The sequence below is a fragment of the Biomphalaria glabrata genome, chromosome 11 (assembly GCF_947242115.1).
Source record: "Biomphalaria glabrata chromosome 11, xgBioGlab47.1, whole genome shotgun sequence".
Lineage (NCBI taxonomy): Eukaryota > Metazoa > Mollusca > Gastropoda > Planorbidae > Biomphalaria > Biomphalaria glabrata.
The window spans coordinates 23,020,517-23,039,178 of NC_074721.1; the positions used below are offsets into that span (position 1 = coordinate 23,020,517).

General features: G+C 36.4%; 1 protein-coding gene across 1 annotated transcript in view; it reads right to left on the reverse strand.

Annotated features, from left to right (window-relative positions):
- LOC106059039 (pyruvate dehydrogenase (acetyl-transferring) kinase isozyme 3, mitochondrial-like) overlaps positions 1–18,230 on the reverse strand; it is an 82,624-nt gene extending 64,394 nt beyond the window's left edge. The window contains exon 1 of the mRNA XM_056045500.1: positions 17,910–18,230. Within this exon, the coding sequence (XP_055901475.1) occupies positions 17,910–18,114 (205 nt within the window). The 5' untranslated portion in view covers positions 18,115–18,230. The remainder of the gene's footprint in view (positions 1–17,909) is intronic.
- Between the last annotated feature and the right edge of the window lie 432 nt (positions 18,231–18,662).

The following is an 18,662-nucleotide window of genomic DNA, read 5'->3' on the forward strand; positions in this document are numbered from 1 at the left end:
GAAACAAAATAAATCTACAGCAGCAGCTTAAAGCAGCAATATTAGATACAGCAGCAATAACACAGGAGCATGTATTTCAGCAGCTATATTCAGCAGTAATAATAGCAGGCCGTCCCATGTAGGCTACAGGAATAAAAATATTGAAAACAATTACTAGCATTTAAGATCACCAAGATCTCTCGTCACACAGACAGAGATGCGGTACTGACCGTACACTGGTCAAAAGTCCAAGAAACAGCATAGAGGACATAGCAATATATACTATCCCGCACTAAATATGTGGTATAAAATCTGACACTAACCTATAAAACTAAAATATATAAAAAGAGCTCTAACCTATACAACAAAAATACGTAGAAAAATAGCTCTGGGAGCGCAAGCTCACACATAGAAATGTCTTTGAGTAAATGTACCGATATATACAAAGTACTGAATTTCTTTGTCACATAAAATATTTGAAATATATGGGGGGGGGGTAGGGGCCCATCAACACATTCTTGAACCCGGGCCCACGGGTACCTTGCTACGCCACTGCTGAAAACCTTGCCTGGAACAGAGAGGAGAGTAATGCCCCTCCAATTGTTGCAGTCTGCCAATTTCCCTTTATTGAAAGCTTTACAATCACTCCTTTTTGCCAGTCCTCAGGGACTTTTTGAAGTTCGCCTTCAGAGATTTAAGAGATCAGTCATTCTGTTAAAAATGCACTGCCCCCCCCCCCCATGTTTTAGCATTTCTGCTTTGTTGTTCTTTAGCACTGCAATGGCCATGGTAACCTCCTCAGCAGTTATTGGGTCTGTCTTGATCTTGAGAACATTGTCCGGAGATGGGTCCTTGAATGTGTAAGTCAGGTCTGGCGACGGTTGGTTCGACGCCTTCGACATACACGGGGTCACGGTTGGTTAAGGGTCTCTTTAAAGTGCTCTACCCATCTTGCATCCTGTTCTTCTTTTGTTAACAAAGTTTTGCCTTGCTTGTCTTTTATCGGTGCTCCATGTCCACACTTTGTTCCAGTGAGATCTCGGACAATACGATGGAGAGACTTTGTGTCATTTCTGCTTGCAGCTGCTTGTGCCTCTTGACCCTCCTATTCAATCCAGTCCCGTTTACCTCCCTAACATTTATGTAATTGGTGTATATTTATGAACAAATCGCTGGCATAATTAATTTTATAAACTAAACGGTTTGCTTTTAGAAAACCAAAAGTAGCCGTTGCACCTAAACTTTTCAAGCCGCATCGCACGGTGAAATAATATTTTTCATTTTTCCTCTAGTTTTCAAGATCTGAGTGTGACAGACGAACTGATGGACATTTTGCACAAACTCAATAGCGGTTTTTCCCTTACGGGGGCCGCTAAAAAGCAAATTGCACACTAAAAATTGATATCCCTTCCCGGCTACGAGTATGAAATTAATTGACTAGTTATCTTTCGGTTTTGTTTTTTCTTAATTGGGAAAAGGGAGGCGGTAAATACAACACTCTTTTTAGCTACTCTTGTGTAATTTAGTGAATGTAGCTTTGCTATTCTTTTTATTGGAAGCGGGTTTAAAATAGGGATGCACCGGATAGTAGCTTCGGCCGTATATCCTGCCATTTTCACTATCCGGCCATACTAGGCTCCAGCGTAGCCATGGGGGGGGGGGGGGGGAGTAGTTGAGATTAGAAACCCCCGCCAATAAAAACCTAAAGGAAACAAGAGTCTCTAAATTCCCTTCCAATAAAATGAAAAGCAAAGCTACTGCCACTAAATCACATAGAAATAGCTAAAAAGGGGTTTTGAGTTTAAACCCCAAATCCCAACAAGTAACCAATATATACCCCCCCCCCCCAAAAAAAAAAAATCATGGCTGGGCCCATGCAAAAAAAAAGTTTTTTTTTTAAATCAGAAAGCGAACCACCGTTAGAAACACTTTACAGCGTTAAAAGTGAACTACGGAAAATACCTTACCTGGTTAATATCTTTGTAATCTTGGATGAGTCGTGCAAGATCAACATGCCTCGATTTATCTGTGAGAATTTATCATCCTACTAAATTAAACCTCAGATTTCACAATTAGACGATAATATTTACACGTTTTCAACATCATCTATTTCATTGTTTCTCAAACTGTGTGCCGCGGGACACTAGTGTGCCGCCGAAGATTTGCAGATGTACCGCGGGAGTTTTCAGAACGCCATACGTGCAGCGTTACTGTAGGCCGCCTAAGCAGACGCACAGCAATTTTTGAATTGGTAACGATAATAATAAGCGATGCATTTCATGTAAATTTTGTAGGCGTATGCTAATAATAACAAATTATCAATAAGCATTATTCATTGTTATCCATGGAGAAATACGTTAGCAAGAATGAAACTGCGAAAGTGTTAAATGAAAAGCAAGGAACCAAACGAAGGTACAAAGAAGATTGCATCGGATATGGTTTTATATCTTCGGGACCTGAAGATTCTCCATTGCCTTTCTGTCTGATCTGCAATGCAACTGTATCGAATGAGGCGCTTGTTCCAAGCTAATTGAAGAGACACTTGGAAACAAAACATCCAGCTGTAAAAGCGCAACCGAAGGAATACTTCGAAAACATCAGGGCTCAACAAACGAAACAAGCTAAGAAACTTACGAACTACCTAAAGCTGCCAGAAAAGAGATTGATTGCAAGTTATAAGGTTGCTCAGCTATTAGCAAAACGCAAGAAAGCACACACAGAGGCTGAATCTGTCATTGCACCAGCTTTAGCAATAGTTGTTGAAACGAACTAGGTCCCGATGCCACCGAAATAGTTAAAGAGAAATGATACTATCTCGCGCAGAATTGAAGACTTATCGTCAGATTTACAAGATCAAATCTGCGAACACTTCGACGTGACTGACGATGAAGTGTCTCTGCTGTGGTCTCTTCCAGTTGATGAATCCACTGCTAGCTTTTATTCGGTTCATAAAAGATGAAAAATGTGTCAACGAATTCTTATTTTGCAAAGACTTACCAACTACGACCATAGGCGAAGATATTTTCAATGTGGTGAACGAAGACATTTTCCTCTTCAAACTATAAAGTGGAGAAACTGTGTCAGCGTTTGCACCGATGGCCGTCCTTCCTTGCAGGGAAATAGAAAGGGATTCGTCACTCTTGTGCGTCAAGAAAATCCAAAAAGTATAAGTTGTTCATTGTATGATCCACAGAGAAGCTCTTGTCTTCAAGTCTTTGCCGAAAGATTTGATGTCTGTTCTGGATCAAGTTATTGAAGTTGTAAACTTCATCAAATCTCGACCGCTTGCATTCCGACTTTTCTCTCAGCTCTGTGAAGCAATGGATTCAGACTACAAATGTCTCCTGTATCATCCAACGTTCGTTGGCTCTCCAGGGGGAAAAGTGTTAAAGCGTGTCGTCCAACTCAAGGCTGAGTTGATGTCATTCTTGGAGGCTGAAAAAAAAAGACTTTTGATTTTCTATTCATGACGAGATCTGGTGGGTTAAGGTGACATTTCTCTCTGATTTATTTGACAAATTAAATTCATTGAATTTAAATCTTCAAGGATCATCACTGCATCCCCAAAACTGAAGTCATTTGGTGAAAAATTGTCTTTGTGGCAAAGTAAGATCTCGAAAGGAGTCTTCGACTGCTTTCCTACTTACAATGAATGTGATTCAAATAAAGAATTCACCCCCAAATTCTGGACACTTTGACACACCTGCAGTCAGCATTGCAGCATTACTTTCCAACAGTTGGAAGTCTTGAATATGGATGGATCAGTTATATATTTGGAAACAATGAAGCTTCAAATCTTACAAGTGAAGAAGGAGAGTGGATTATTGATTTGAAAAATGATGCAGCAAGTTATATCCTTCAATCAGTTTATATCTTCATGGTTTGTGAATTAGGATTTTCAGCACTGACTGAAATGAAGTCTAAGAAAAGAGAGAGACTTTTTACAATAGACGATGAAATGCGAGATTGTTTATCGACTTTGAAGCCTCGATTAGATCGCATTTGCTCTCAAAAGCAGGCACACCTTTCACATTGAATGTAATACTTAAAAATGGTAAAATATTTTTTCATTTTATTATAAAACAACTGTTGCTCTTCGTGAAATTTTTGTAGTTTTTTTAGTGTGCCGGCAGACAAAAAGGTTTGAGAAACACTGATCTATTTACTAGTTAAAAAAATGACGTTGAACCTGACAAATGGATACAATGATAATTTTTTGGGAAAAAAAAACAACAAAAACATTGGCGCAGGCTTGCGAACGAAATTTCTTCATAATTTATAAATCTGCACCCCTTTCTGCACTTTCTAGAAGTCCATTTACTAAGTTAAAGCATGGTTAAAGATGTTTCAGAGACAGAACAGAAAGAGTTTTTTAATTCATTAGTAGCAAAGCAGCGAAAAAAGATTTCTCTTCAATGTGAGTTAAATAATTCTGGATCAAATGTCCGCACTCATATCCCGTTCTGTCTCAGATTGTGTTGCGCTTTCTTCTATTTCCAGCAACATATCTCTTCGAAACAGAGTTTTCCATCCTGTTAGTTATCAAGTCTAAACACTGAAGACATTCGTTGTCAATACGCAATGGAAGAAAGTAAAAAAAAATAAAAAAAATTTAATTTAATTGTACGCAGAAAGATACATATTAGGCCTAAACAGAATATAAGTAAATAATGAAATATTTTCGAAATTAAAATAGAACTTTGATGACCTTCAGGTTCGAAAATAAAAATACAACATGGATATCAGAAATGTGCGTTTTGATGACTACTTTCAACATTAGGAAAAGCCACAGTTACTTAGGGTTATAAACGAAAATAAGTCTAAGGTTGGTTGGTTGTCGCTGAGTTAGGAATTGTTAAAAAAAAACAACCGGAACTATAAAGGTTGAGAACCGCTGAATAGGTGGGCTCACAAAAGGGGGTGGGGGGGGGAAGCGACCGCACTGAGTAGCCCCCATCAAAGGATAACACCCTGGTGGAAAATATGTTGTTCTTAATTTTGCAATGGAGATCAGTTCTGATATCTTAAAAGTCTTTGATAGGAAGAACCTGACATTTTGAAGTGACGAGCTCAAAGATATAAGAGTGCAGTTACAATGTCTGGAATGTATGGAGTCGATTTGAAAATAAAATCTAGTTTTCATGAATGTATTGACCATTCGATTAATCTATGTCAGTGTTTCTCAACCCGGAGGGGTGGGGGGGGGGGGAGGAAAAATGACTGGTATATTTGATATGTATTTCTAAATTCATATTCGAATAATGTTAAATCATGACGAGATCATTAACAATAATAATAATAATTGTATTTATAAAGCGCTGTTAACAAACGAAATGTAGGCTCAAGGCGCTGTAATAGCATTACAAACACAAACATGACAGTTAATTATGATCTAGGTTCACAGTCAGCAATAAACAAACAACAACCAATAGTGTCATGGCGGAGAATGATACTTTATTATATTGAACGCGTGCACCTTTGCGCACCATATTAACATCCCCTTTTCTTTAAAAAAAAATTTAAAAAAATAAAACATTTCGGGGAGTATCATAGAAAAAAAATAAAACAAAACCCCAACATAAACAACTAAACATAACATACATGTATACGCTTCAATCAATATGAAACATATCACATTTAAAAATCAACATTCAATAGTTCATTAAGACACATAGTCATTGAATCTTGTCGGTTTCTTCAACTGATCCCTTGGTCGCAGGGAATGATGAGTTGATGAGTGGCGAACGTGTTGATCCTGAGTTCTATTGTCCTGTATGTTGTTATCATTATCGGGAAATATATCTTCTTCTGTTTCTCTGTTCGGGTTAATATGCACTCTGTTTTTTTGGTACACTGCACCATTGTCACCTCGAATAATGTAAGCTCTCTGATTGACTTGAGACTGGATTCTTCCACGTCTCCATGTAGGGTCATTAGGAGATTGGAAATAGACCATCTGTCCAGTTTTCAGCTGACTTAAATTTCTTGACCTCTTATCATAAGATGTTTTTACACTCATCTGACGTTTTTCTTTCCTTCTCATAATGTTCTCTTGACATGTAGAAATCTTAATGTTACTCCTTTTGTTTGGTATCAGTGTTCGAGTCATCCGACCAAAAAACATCTGAACTGGGCTTAGATTTGTGTCTTGCCTTGGAGTATTTCTAAATTCCAGAAGAGCTTCATAAGCATCTGACTTTGATTCTCTAGATTTCTTCATTATGTTCTTCAAAATTTTAACTGCTGACTCAGCCTTTCCATTGGATTGATGGTGTCCTGGAGAAGATTTCAAATGAGTCACTCCCCATTCCATCATAAATTTGGAAAAATATTCCGATGTGAACTGAGGTCCGCTATCAGATATACAAACTTTGGGCACCCCATATCTTGCAAATAAAACTTTCAGTTTCTTTATAATTGCGTGTGTTGTTGTCAACTGCATGTTTTCTACCTCTATGAAATTTGAATAATAGTCCACTATGGCTAGATATTGTTGGTCACACATTTGAAATAAATCAATTCCAATCTTGTCCCACGGATTAGAACCTATTTCGTGCTGTATTAATTCTTCTCTCTGATTTGCTGGTTTATTTTTCTGACAAATGTAGCATGAGTTGGCTATTTCCTGTATTCGAGCTGATAATCCAGGCCAGAAAACTGTTTCTTTTGCTCTTCTTTTCATTGAGTCTACTCCCAGATGTGCTGCATGGAGTTTTTCTTCTATTTCCTTGCGAAGTGATATCGGTATGATTATTTGTTCTCCTTTCAACAGGAGTCCGTCTTCGTATGTTAACATGTCTCTAAGTGAAAAATATTGTTTGAGTTCAGGTAAACTATTATGTTTGTCTGGCCATCCATTTAGGATATACTGAATAAGTGTTTGCAATGTTCTATCTTTCTCTGTCTCGATTCTGACTTTCTCCAGCACTGCATCTGGTATTGCCAGTCCCACTGTATTGACACAAACATCAGGGATATCACTCTTTTCCTCTGATGGGTCTCTACTCAAAGTATCAGCTATGAACAAATTTTTGCCTTTGACATATTGAAACTGGATATCGTAACGATAAAGACGCATCATTAGACTTTGTAGCCTTCTCGGAGCAGAACTGAGTGGTTTTTGAAGGATGTTTTCCAGTGGTTTATGGTCATTCTGAACTATAACTGTCCTGCCATACGTATACTGGTCAAAACGTTCCAAACCAACAACCACTGCTAACAATTCTTTTTCAATCTGTGCCCATCTTTTCTGAGTATCAGTTAATGATCTAGAAGCATATGCTATTGGACTGCCATCTTGTAATAACGCTGCTCCTAACCCATTTTGGCTACTATCTGCTTGTAATGTAAGCTCTTTGTTAGGGTCAAAATATATCAATGTGCCATGAGTCGATATTTTCTGTTTTATCTTGTTGAAAGCTCGTGTGCATTGATCAGACCAAACAAATGGTGTGTTCTTTCTGACCAACTCTGTTATGGGCTGTAAATCTGTCGACAAGTCTGGAACAAATCTTGCAAGATATTGAACCATGCCACAGAATCTTCGGACTGATGAAATATCTTTTGGAGCATTCAAACTCAAAATCGCAGATACTTTGTTCGGGTCTGGTTTTATTCCAGCTTCTGTAATATTATGACCCAAAAAATTAATTTCAGCTGTTCTAAAAACAGACTTTTCATGGTTCAGTTTAATCTTCTTTTCTTGACATCTCTTCATCAGCTCTCTTAGGTTAATATCATGATTTCTGAGTGCTTCTTCTTTCGTTCTTCCTCTTCCTACCACTATAATATCATCAACGTAATTGAAACAGCCTTTCAGTCCTTCTAGTGCTAGATTTAATCGTCTCTGAAAAATTTCTGAACTCACTTTCAGTCCAAATGGTAATCGTTTCCATTTGTATCTACCAAAAGGGGTTATCATTGCTGTCAAATTAGATGACGCTGTGTCTAGTCTGACATGCCAGAAAGCTTCTTGCACATCCAATTTGCTGAATATTTTGGCATCGTTCAAATCTGCCAATATGTCATCTAAAGTAGCAAGATTATAGAATTCCCTTAGTAAAACTTTATTCAGGGCTTGTGGATCTATGCAGATCCTAATTTTTCCATTAGCTTTTTCCACAATTGCCATCTGACTCACCCACTCTGTAGGCTCTATCACTGGTTTTATGATTCCTCTCTGCACTAGGGTCTTTAACTCCTCCTTAACTCTTTCTTGTAAAGCAATAGGGATCTTTCTACACGGCAGAACCTTGGGCTTAATGCTGCTATCAATCTTTAAAGACACTTCTCCTAAGTCACCCAAATCACCAGTAAACTTTGGACAACAGTCTTCTTCTTGGTTATTCACTACTGATGCTATGAACCTATCTTTATTGACTTTGATTAACTTCATTCTTGTTAAAATTTCATGACCTAGAAGGCATGCTAGATTATTTGGTACAACTATATATTCCACCTCAAATGTTTCGATAGTTTTCTCATTTCTCGTCGTTAGAGTGGCTTTCCCTAAGGGTCTCATTTCAGTCTTATTCCACATTAGTAATCTTTGCGTTGCCTTTTCTATCTGATTCTTATTTACGTATTTTTCCTGGATGGTATTTACATCAGCTCCACTATCCATTTGAAACCTTACACGGTGACCATTTACTGTCATAACTGCTGTCATCCTTTTCGTTTTTGTGGTTCTCCAAAGACATCACCCATTCATTTTTTACCATCATGACATCATCTCTTGTGTCCGACTGTATCTGTCTTGCATCGTTAGACATATCATCTGACACCTGCTGAATTTTCTTTTTGCACATTACAGCAAAATGATGTCTCCCCTTGCATGCTAGGCACATTTTACCCCATGTAGGGCACTTTTCTTTAATGTATTCGTGAATCTTTCCACAATACCTGCATTTACCTTTCTGAATGTTTGTTCTTGAAGGTGTTGATACTTTCTCAATGATTGGAGGGTCGGCTTGCATTTGTCTCAACTGTTTGTTGGCGGTCTCGTATGCTCTGCAAATATCTCTGCACCTTTCCAATGAGAGACTACTATCTTGTAGCAATTTCATTTTGAGGCATTCATCTCTAATACCAAGAACTACTCTGTCTCTAATCAAGCTATCTTCCAGGCGTTCAAAACTACACGTTTTTTGCAAGTCTTCTCAAATTTGTTATGTACTTTTCAATGTCCTCGCCTTCTTGCTGTTCACGAGTATTGAAAACATAGCGCTCATAAGTTTCATTCGTTTTTCCAATGCAAAAACTTTCAAATTTATTCACTATTTCTTCCACCTTTCTTTCTTTTCCCTTCTCAATTTCAAGACCTTCATATATGTCCATCGCTTTTGTCCCTATAATTGTTAGAAAGGTGGCCACTCTGACCTCCTCTGATTCTTCCGACAATTTAGTGGCTAACTCATAGTTTCGCCAGCTCCGGTGAAACTTTTGCCAATTAGCGGCCATGTTTCCTTCTACCTCGAGCTGCTCGGGTACAGGAAGGAAATTTCTAGCTGCCATTGCACGGCGTAGTCTTGAATTGTTGTCTATTTATTATTGCAAACAATAAACCTTTATATACTGATTAATGATTACCTTTGATCATTAATACACCGCTGCCACCATGTTAATTATGATCTAGTTTCACAGTCAGCAATAAACAAACAACAACCAATAGTGTCATGGCGGAGAATGATACTTTATTATATTGAACGCGTGCACCTTTGCGCACCATATCAACATATAAAGCGCTATTAACAAACGAAATGTAGGCTCAAGGCGCTGTAATAGCATTACAAACACAAACATGACAGTTTTAAGCAAAAACTAATCTAAAAAAGTTTTAAACAAGTAGGTCTTAATGTTCTTCTTAAAAGTGGTGTAGCATGTTGTCTGTCTGAGATCAATGGGGAGTGAGTTCCAAACCTTTGGTCCGTGCACTGAAAAAGCCCGCAGACTGTAGCTTTTGAGGGAGAAACGTGGCATTATCAAGGTTATAAAAAATGTAAATGATTGGATCTATATAGTATAGTCTAGGTCAGTATAGAGTACTGGCGGGGTGGGGGAGGGAAGAGGAAGACAAGTGTTTATATCGTGCCCCCCCCCCCGCCACGGGCGCGACACATGGTCGGGCGACAGAAGCAGAGGGATGCCAAAAGGTCTCTAAGATAATCATGATTTTATGGAAATTCTCAATTGTTGAAAAATTGAATACTGTAAATGTATGTTCATATTTAATATAAAAAAATTACATTATTACTACTTTCATTTCTAACAATGTCATCAGAAAAGAAAGAAATAGAATATCCCACATTTTTCTCCCAGTAGGCCCACTAGCGGATTCAAAGCTTTGGAAAAGGAGGGGGGGCGATTTTTTTCCAAACCTAACCCTAAGCAAAAACGCGCGTACAGCATATATCTATACTATAAAGTAGAAAGTAAGGCGTATGCATGTATGTATGTTACGAATAGAAATCAAAACCATTTGACCAATCTTGATAAAACTTGGCAGAAATGTTCCTTGGGTACTAGCTTAGACCGTAGTGTATGTATTGTAGCCCTAAAACAAACTTAAGACCCTCAAAAAAAAAGTTTACCAACTCTATGAAAGCATTATAACTTCATCGATCTAGGCTTTGATTACCATATTTACATGAAAAGATCGAAAGGACCTAGATCTAGATCTAATTTTAGAAACCACACTTTGCGCAGATAGTTTTTTATTTTGACACATGAAAATACAAAATATAGTCTATTGATTTCATTATTTAATAAAATTAAGCTTCAAATGCATTTTTACATAAATTCATTCCTTATATCTGCAAATTTAGAATTCCTGACGAACAATCTTTCATTAGACATTACGCGAAATGTTACACATCTCTCTATTCCTAGGTCTAAAACTCTAATTCCACTCTAAGATGATACAACTTCTCTTCGCAAAGATAGTTTTATAATTAAACACATTAACATATTAATTATAGTCCATTCATTTCATATTTTAATCAAATTAACATTGAAATTTGTTTTTCCAAAGCATTTTTACATAGATCGTTCGCCAATGTTTTCATTAAAAAAGTCAATTCAGGTCAATTAGCTATTTTTAGCTACATTCATCAGTGCATCAGGCATCTGTGATAATTACTTCCAGAAAGTCTTGTGCGGCTGTTGGGTAAGCAAGATGGGCTAGGCGCTCTATGTCCGTCTCTAACTCTTGTAATGTTTCATCGGGACGTTGTTGACGGGTCTTCAGCTGAACTCGATAAACTTCTAGTAGATGCTCGGCCCCGTATCTGAGTTCCATAATATGGACAAGAGCAGCGTAATCTTGGTGGTTCGGGATGGACTGGAGAAGTTCAGAAGCTTTTCCTCTCAAGGCTAGTAAAAGGGCTGCCACTTTCTCTTGTTGCTGTTCCATTTGTTCACTTAGGCCGCAGCGTCGAATTGTCGCTTGTAGACAGACCAGGAAACGGAACCATCAAAAACTGGAGGCTTTATTTTCATAGACACTTCTGGTACAAATGACATAACGTTAGTCCCCACTGAATTGGTCAGTTCACCTTGTACTTGAGTCCTTATTTCTTCAATGGCCTTTTCCACAGCGTCAACCCTTTGGTTCATCCGCTCGTCTATGGTGTTTATTCTTTGGTTTATTGTCTCCTCCATGGCGTGTATACGCTGATTCATGACCAACATCTCGGTTTTAATTCCCGAATCCATTTAGTCTTTTCTTTAATGTTTTTCTGACCCGAGTTCATCTGTTCCTGCATTGCACTCAAGAGCTCCACCACATCCGGTTCTAATTCGAACAAATATGTGTCTGGGTCCTCATTTTCATCCAGCAGGGCTTGCCGGAGACGTGCTGCTAAGGCATCTTTTTTTCCGCCTAACTTCCGTCCACGCTCGAGGAGCTCCCGCTTCAGTTCCTTAACAAGAAGTTGTTCAAGGGTTTTCATAGAAGCCATCAAAATATCCCACTTCTGACACCAGTAGTTACGATTCTCTATCAACCCTTGACAAAACAATGTGGCTAAGTCAAGAACTAGACAACTTGGGCTCTAATATAACGAGGCACTTTAATGATTGTAATAAATAATGAAGAGAAAGCAATCAAATACTTTACAAATATAAGCATTGCTATTTCGCAAAGATGGGAAGTTTTACCTCAAACTATCGATAATTTTATCAAAATCTGTTTTTTTCCTCTAGTCTTGTTCAATAGACAAAATTGCCAAATTTGTGAGTCGTAAATTCGTCATCGTTGATTGTAAGTATTTCAGCATCAAAGTAATTTCGGAAAATCTTCGTTTGCGTGTAGTTACACTTACCACAATAGTAACAAGATTACAAAGAGAGTTTGTGTTGCCACACAAACTCAGAGGCGGCCCCCGTGGAAGACGGATCCCTGTCGGATCCGCATATTCGCTGGTCGACTGAGGATGGCATCGAGCAGGGTATGAAACCAAGACCGTAGAGATAATCAGTCCTGCGCGCTAACCGCACAACCAGGCATTGCTCTTAATCTAATGAAAAACTGGTTACAAAATAATAGCCTACTATTGATAATATACCTACACATTACGAAATGACAACTACCGGACATGTAGGCCTACAATATGTCAGAAGAGCGATTTTAGATAATCTTTTGGTATTGAGCATTTTCATTTAAATGGAACTAGAATGAGGATGTAAATCTACCTAAATTAAACTACTAATTTAGCACTCTCAATATCTATATCTACTAGATCTAGTTCTAAAATATATATTTTGGATAATGTAGATGTAATTTAGATAAGATTTTTATAAAAAAAAAATGGATAATCAATTAATAGACTAATTGAAATATGAAATATTAAAATAGTAGATTAGTTTTAGTATAACATTGCAATACTGACATATTGACAATCTAGAGTTTAGAAATAAAAATCTACACTTTAAGCCTAGAAATTAAAATTATAGATCTTGATCTAGTCTAAATCATGGCTGTCTGGTAGTGCCATTTGAGCGCTAGACTGTCGTTTGGATTCATCAATGGTCCCAGGTTCAAACCCTACCCGCTCCCATCCCCCCGTCGTCCTACGGGAGGTTGGGACTACAACTCTGAAGGAACATTCGAAACATGTAAAACAACAAACATTCTAAACTAGACCAAGAAATTCTAGATCTAGATTCTATAATGATTTTAATTAGAACTTAAATCTAAATCTAGTTTAAACAAGGTTACAAAAGACAGTTTGTGTGGAAACACAAACTCAAAATCGGCCCCCAAAGTGGTCCACCCAGGCAGGCTTCAATATTTTCAGAAAGAACATCCGAATGAAATTATATCAAAGACAAATGAGAGATAAGAATGGAGAAAGAAGGTTAACAGATCTTGTGTAGTGCCCCAACGATCCAGCAGATCAAAGGATAGGTGAAAGTGAATGTAAAGTTAGATGTGAACCTGGCCTAACTAGTTCCCCTTTCAGACCTTGTGGTCTATAGGGCAGATGATGTAAAGTTCATCTGTTTTTGTGGCTTACGGTTAACGAGGGTGTCATGTAGCCAGCACAACGACCAATCGCCTTTGCTTTTCCCCAACTAATGTCAGGTACCCATTAGAGCTAAGTGGACGCCCAAAGATTCCAAAGTTAAAAATCCCATTCTTCACCAGGATTCGAGCCCGGGACCCCCGGTTCGGAAGCTAAGCGCTTTACCGCTCAGCCACCGCAACTCCACTGGCCTAACTGGTCTTATAATTGATCTAATTGTTTTGAAAAATGTTATATCCGTAATTTGAATCCAAAATAAAAAAGTTGAAATAAATTTACAAGATTACTATTCGTTTTAAATTAGGTCTAACTTATAATGCATACTAATTAGCTTTTTCTCTTTAAAAAAACTGCTTGCATAACTGATTTTAAAAATTATTTTTTTCGTTTTCAGAAAAAAAAAAGTAACCGTTGCATCAGAACTTTGAATGGTCTAAAATATTGTGATGTCGGATTTTCAATATCTTTTCTAGTTTACGAGATCTAAACGGGACGGACGGACAGACATTTCGCACAAAACTAATAGCGTCTTTTCCCCTTTCGGGGGCCGCTAAAAATCAAGCTCTAGAGTAAGAAAAAATCTAGATCTAGTGTAAAAATCTAGATTAGATCTAAATCTAGCTATTATGTCTTTTTAAAATGCAAGTCACATTATGAGGTTCAATAAACATTACTATACCGAGTTGTTTTAGCACTTCATTTAAAGAATTTATTCCATATGACGTCAAAGGAAAAAAAAATCCACTATGTCACACGGCCTAGTTAGACTAAAAAATGTCATCTATACGAGCAGCTTGTCGAGTGTTCATTGACATTGGTGCAACGAGTGAGATCTTTTAGTATTTCATTTAAAGAATTAACTCCATATGACGTCAAAGGAAAAAATTCCATTACGTCACACGTCCTAGTTAGACTAAAAAAATGTCTTCTATACGAGCAGCTTGTCGAGTGTTCATTGACATTGGTGCAACGAGTGAGATCTTTTAGTATTTCATTTAAAGAATTAACTCCATATGACGTCAAAGGAAAAAATTCCATTACGTCACACGTCCTAGTTAGACTAAAAAAATGTCTTCTATACGAGTAGCTTCTCGAGGATTCATAGACATTGGTGCACAGGAGTGAGTTCTTTTAGCATTCCATTTGATGGGCTAGTTAGACTTAATATATAAATAAAAGGATTAAAGACGCTTTTTTTTTTGTTTTGTCTGTTAGTCTGTCTGTTCTTCATGTTAATAGCGAGAAATTTAAAGACTAAAAGCTATTGAAAATCTGATTAAAATTTAATTTCCCTTCCGAAACATCGCATTAGTTTCTATAATAGATTGTTCCGGATGTTTATATATTTATAGTGAGAGAAAATAAGAATTACAGATTAATCAAATGCCGTTAATTAAATTTGTGGGATGATCTGTTATGAAAATTAGATGGAGATTTTTTCAAACCATACTTTGGTGTTAGGAAGTTGTTTTTCTTAACAATCGGAGCATAATATTAACCGTCATTAGATTTTCTAACGTTTTAGCTAGAAAGTTAAATGTAGGTTAAGATAGAAGTGCGATTTTGCATAAATAGAGTTAAACTATTTTTCATAAAAAAATCCGGAACAACCAATTTTCGTAAATGAGGAAAGTATTTGTTTTATTTATTTGAAGAGGGATTTCAAACATTTATATGCCTTATTAGATTTTTCATATAAAATTCGGATCATTTTTGATGACGATTTGTAAGAAAATTAAGGTAATGTAGGTCGATTTCTTTTTCAAAAAAAAATCCGGAACATTCTTTACCGATTAAACAACTTTTATTATGTTTCGGCAAGAAAATTAACTGTAAAATAAGTCTAAAAATTGATTTTGAATCATCGTTTCTTGTAAATTACTTTCTTATTTTAAAATCCTGAATAACCTATTGACGATATTTTTGAAAAAAATAGAATTATTTGACATAAATTTGTTTTAAGTTAAAAATTCGGAACAATTGATATTGATAAATAAACTATATTGACGTAGTGTCAAAGAATATAAGTGAAATATTAGTCAATTATGCGATTTCAAAACAATCATTTGACATAATTTATTTTTTATAAAACAATATCCGGAACAATTTTATAGTTAATGAAATATAAATCAGTATAGATATTTTTATTTAGCATTTATATGCTATTTACATTAAAAAACTGGATTAATATATAAAAGATCATCTGTTTCTTGCAACGTTTAAGCATGGAAATAAAATCTAGTATAAGTTAGAAGAGCAAACAAATAGTCATAGGCATTGATTTGTTTTTCACAAAACATCCGGAACAATCTATTATAGATACTTAAAACTATTGCAATATTTCTCAATGAAAAATTAAATGTTAAATCAGATTTGCAATAGCCTCTAGTCTTATTTGTTAATCTAATCGTGACGAACAGGCTGACCAACAGACAAAACGCACAAAAATAATTTTCTTTTATTCGGATGGGGACACTAAACAAAAAATAAATAAAATCTGATTTTTTAAAAAAGTTTAAGGAATTGGTTTAGCACCTGATCATGTTGCGACGTTACGCTAATGCACGAAAATCGCTGCATAAAAAGTCTATTTTAAAAAATGTGCGTGATATTTACATACAAAGTGCATTAATAGGCTTTATAAACAAAACGAAATGTTTTCTTTTAATTTTAGCAGCTAGTTGACCAGAAAAAACATCTTTAACTATTATTTATATTTGTTGTAAACATTTCCTGTACATTTTATAATATTTGACTTAGTGATACTGAAAATATACTACCTGAGTTAATCATTGTTAGTATATTGTAACATCGACTCCCTTACATTTACATAATTGTTTTAGAATTGGTGTCTTTTTATGAAAAAATCGCTTGCATAATTAATTTTATAAATTAAACGGTTTGCTTTTAGAAACCCAAAAGTAGCCGTTGCACCTAAACTTTTCAAGCCGCATTTAATGATGAAATAAAATTTTTCATATCTCTTCTAGTTTTCGAGATCTGAGTAAGACAGACGGACATTTTGCACAAACCTAATAGCGGCTTTTTCCCCTTACGGGGGCCGCTAAAAATAAAGGTGAAATAAATATGGCTATGGCAAGCACAAGATAATGAACAGCGTCTATGAATGAACAAAACACAACGTCATTTATTCCTAGAGATCAAGCCACGTTATCCAACACTAATATGTCAAGACAATGAAGATGTAGACTTAAACCGAAATATAAAGAGACTTTGCTAAAATATACAACAATCTTGACAGTATTTGTTTTCCCATAAGGTTATTAGATTACTTTTAAACAAATGAACGTGATGCTCTGAGAGCATGTTACATTGTGTGTGTGTGGCCAACTCCAAGATGTAGATACAAGCTATTAAGAAAGCAAATATAGAGGCGCTGAAACAAATGATGATACATACATATTAAACATAAATAAACAGCAGCACCAGGGAGAAAGTATTGAATTAAATGCGACGAAAATAAGGGACTGCGCCTACCAAGGCTCGAACCAGTGGCCCTGGAAACGACAACACCGCCTAGCGATAACGCACTAAGCGAACTTAACCTCTAGAGTCTAGACCATCGGAATGTCCAAAAAACATTCTTCTGGTCCAAATAAAAGTCATTTCACTCGTATATATGCAAATTACCACCCCAGTGGTAAACGGTCTAGAGGTTAAGTTAGTTTATTAAGAAAGCAGCAGATAATCTTGTGAGCTGGGCGGAAAAAAGAATTGAGGATGAAGAGTTGACATGGGTGTATCTTGTAATGATTCTGTCTTGTACACAAGTCAAGGAGCTTATAAACAAAATCACTGCATATTAAAGATAGGCGGATAAGCATCATCACGCAAGGTACTTTCATGGTGAAGGCTGCTGATACAAACGTTCTACGGGTAATCCATTTGGACACAGTCATAAACAATGTGAATAGTTCGTTGAACGGGAATGTTAACGAGCCCTATACGTGAATGTCAAGTACATGGCTATGTTACTATAGGCCTATATGGTAGCATGATTTTGCACACGTTATAAAAGATCCAATTTCAAGTGTCATTTAGTAATACCAAATAGTTAAAAAAAAAAATATTAAGTAGCCTACATTGTTCCTAAAGCTAACCATGCAGGCTACCTACTAGTAGAAATGCATTATGTTACGTAAACCCAGTTTTCGTCACATTATGAAACTTAGAAGAACGATTTTGGGGGCTGCATTGCATAGACATGCCCGGGCCGATTTTGACACCCTGTCCGCCCCTGGTTTCATGCAACAGTTTAACACTGATCGTGAGCTTTTGCCTAAATTAATCGTAACATGAAAACATTGCAAGTCTAGATAGAAATATATATATATATAGGCCTATAGTGTCAAATGTTAAATTTAAAAAAAATGCTACTGCACTCACCAAATTCAATAAACTTTTGTATAGTCATAGGTGTTGGGCTGTAACGTGAGAGATGGTCTACTTTTATAGGTAATCTGTTACTATGTAAAGAATGTTCCAGTGAATAGTATGCCCCTGTGAATAATCGACTATTGATAAGCTGAGCAATGCCAGTGGGAATTATTTTTATTATACGTATAGGCCTAGTCCCTGTTATTTGAAACATTTACATAGGTTAATTAGCGTCACCGTATAACTAAAAGAAATTGAAGAAGATGCATTCACTAGCAAACGTTGTCAAATGCTTATTATAGTAGCTCATTTAAAAGAGTTTGAGTTTTGGCACATCGGCACAAAGGAAAGAATGCTTCTAGCTTAGGAAAATACCCAGAAGTCAAATGTTATTGATTTAATTTTTCCAAAACCGGGGATTTTCCACTAACAGGATTCCTAATTTTCTTTCATTACCAACCTGCGTATTAAGGGCAGGGGAAACACTAAAAAATGATGGTACCGGTCTTGGGGGAAAAAATATTTTTAGTTTTTACATGTTTCAAATAGTTCAACATGTTTGCACGCATTTTACTTAATGATAACATTGAAAAAAAAATTATGTAAAAAATGCATTTAACAACCAAAATACCCATTGTTTTTAATTGATTTTCATAAACAATGATTAAAGGGAGCCCGCCATGTTGGGCCTCATTGAAAAGCTCGTCCTTTTTTCTCTAAGGTCAGACTATAAAAAGACATCCAATGAAAAATAATTATTTA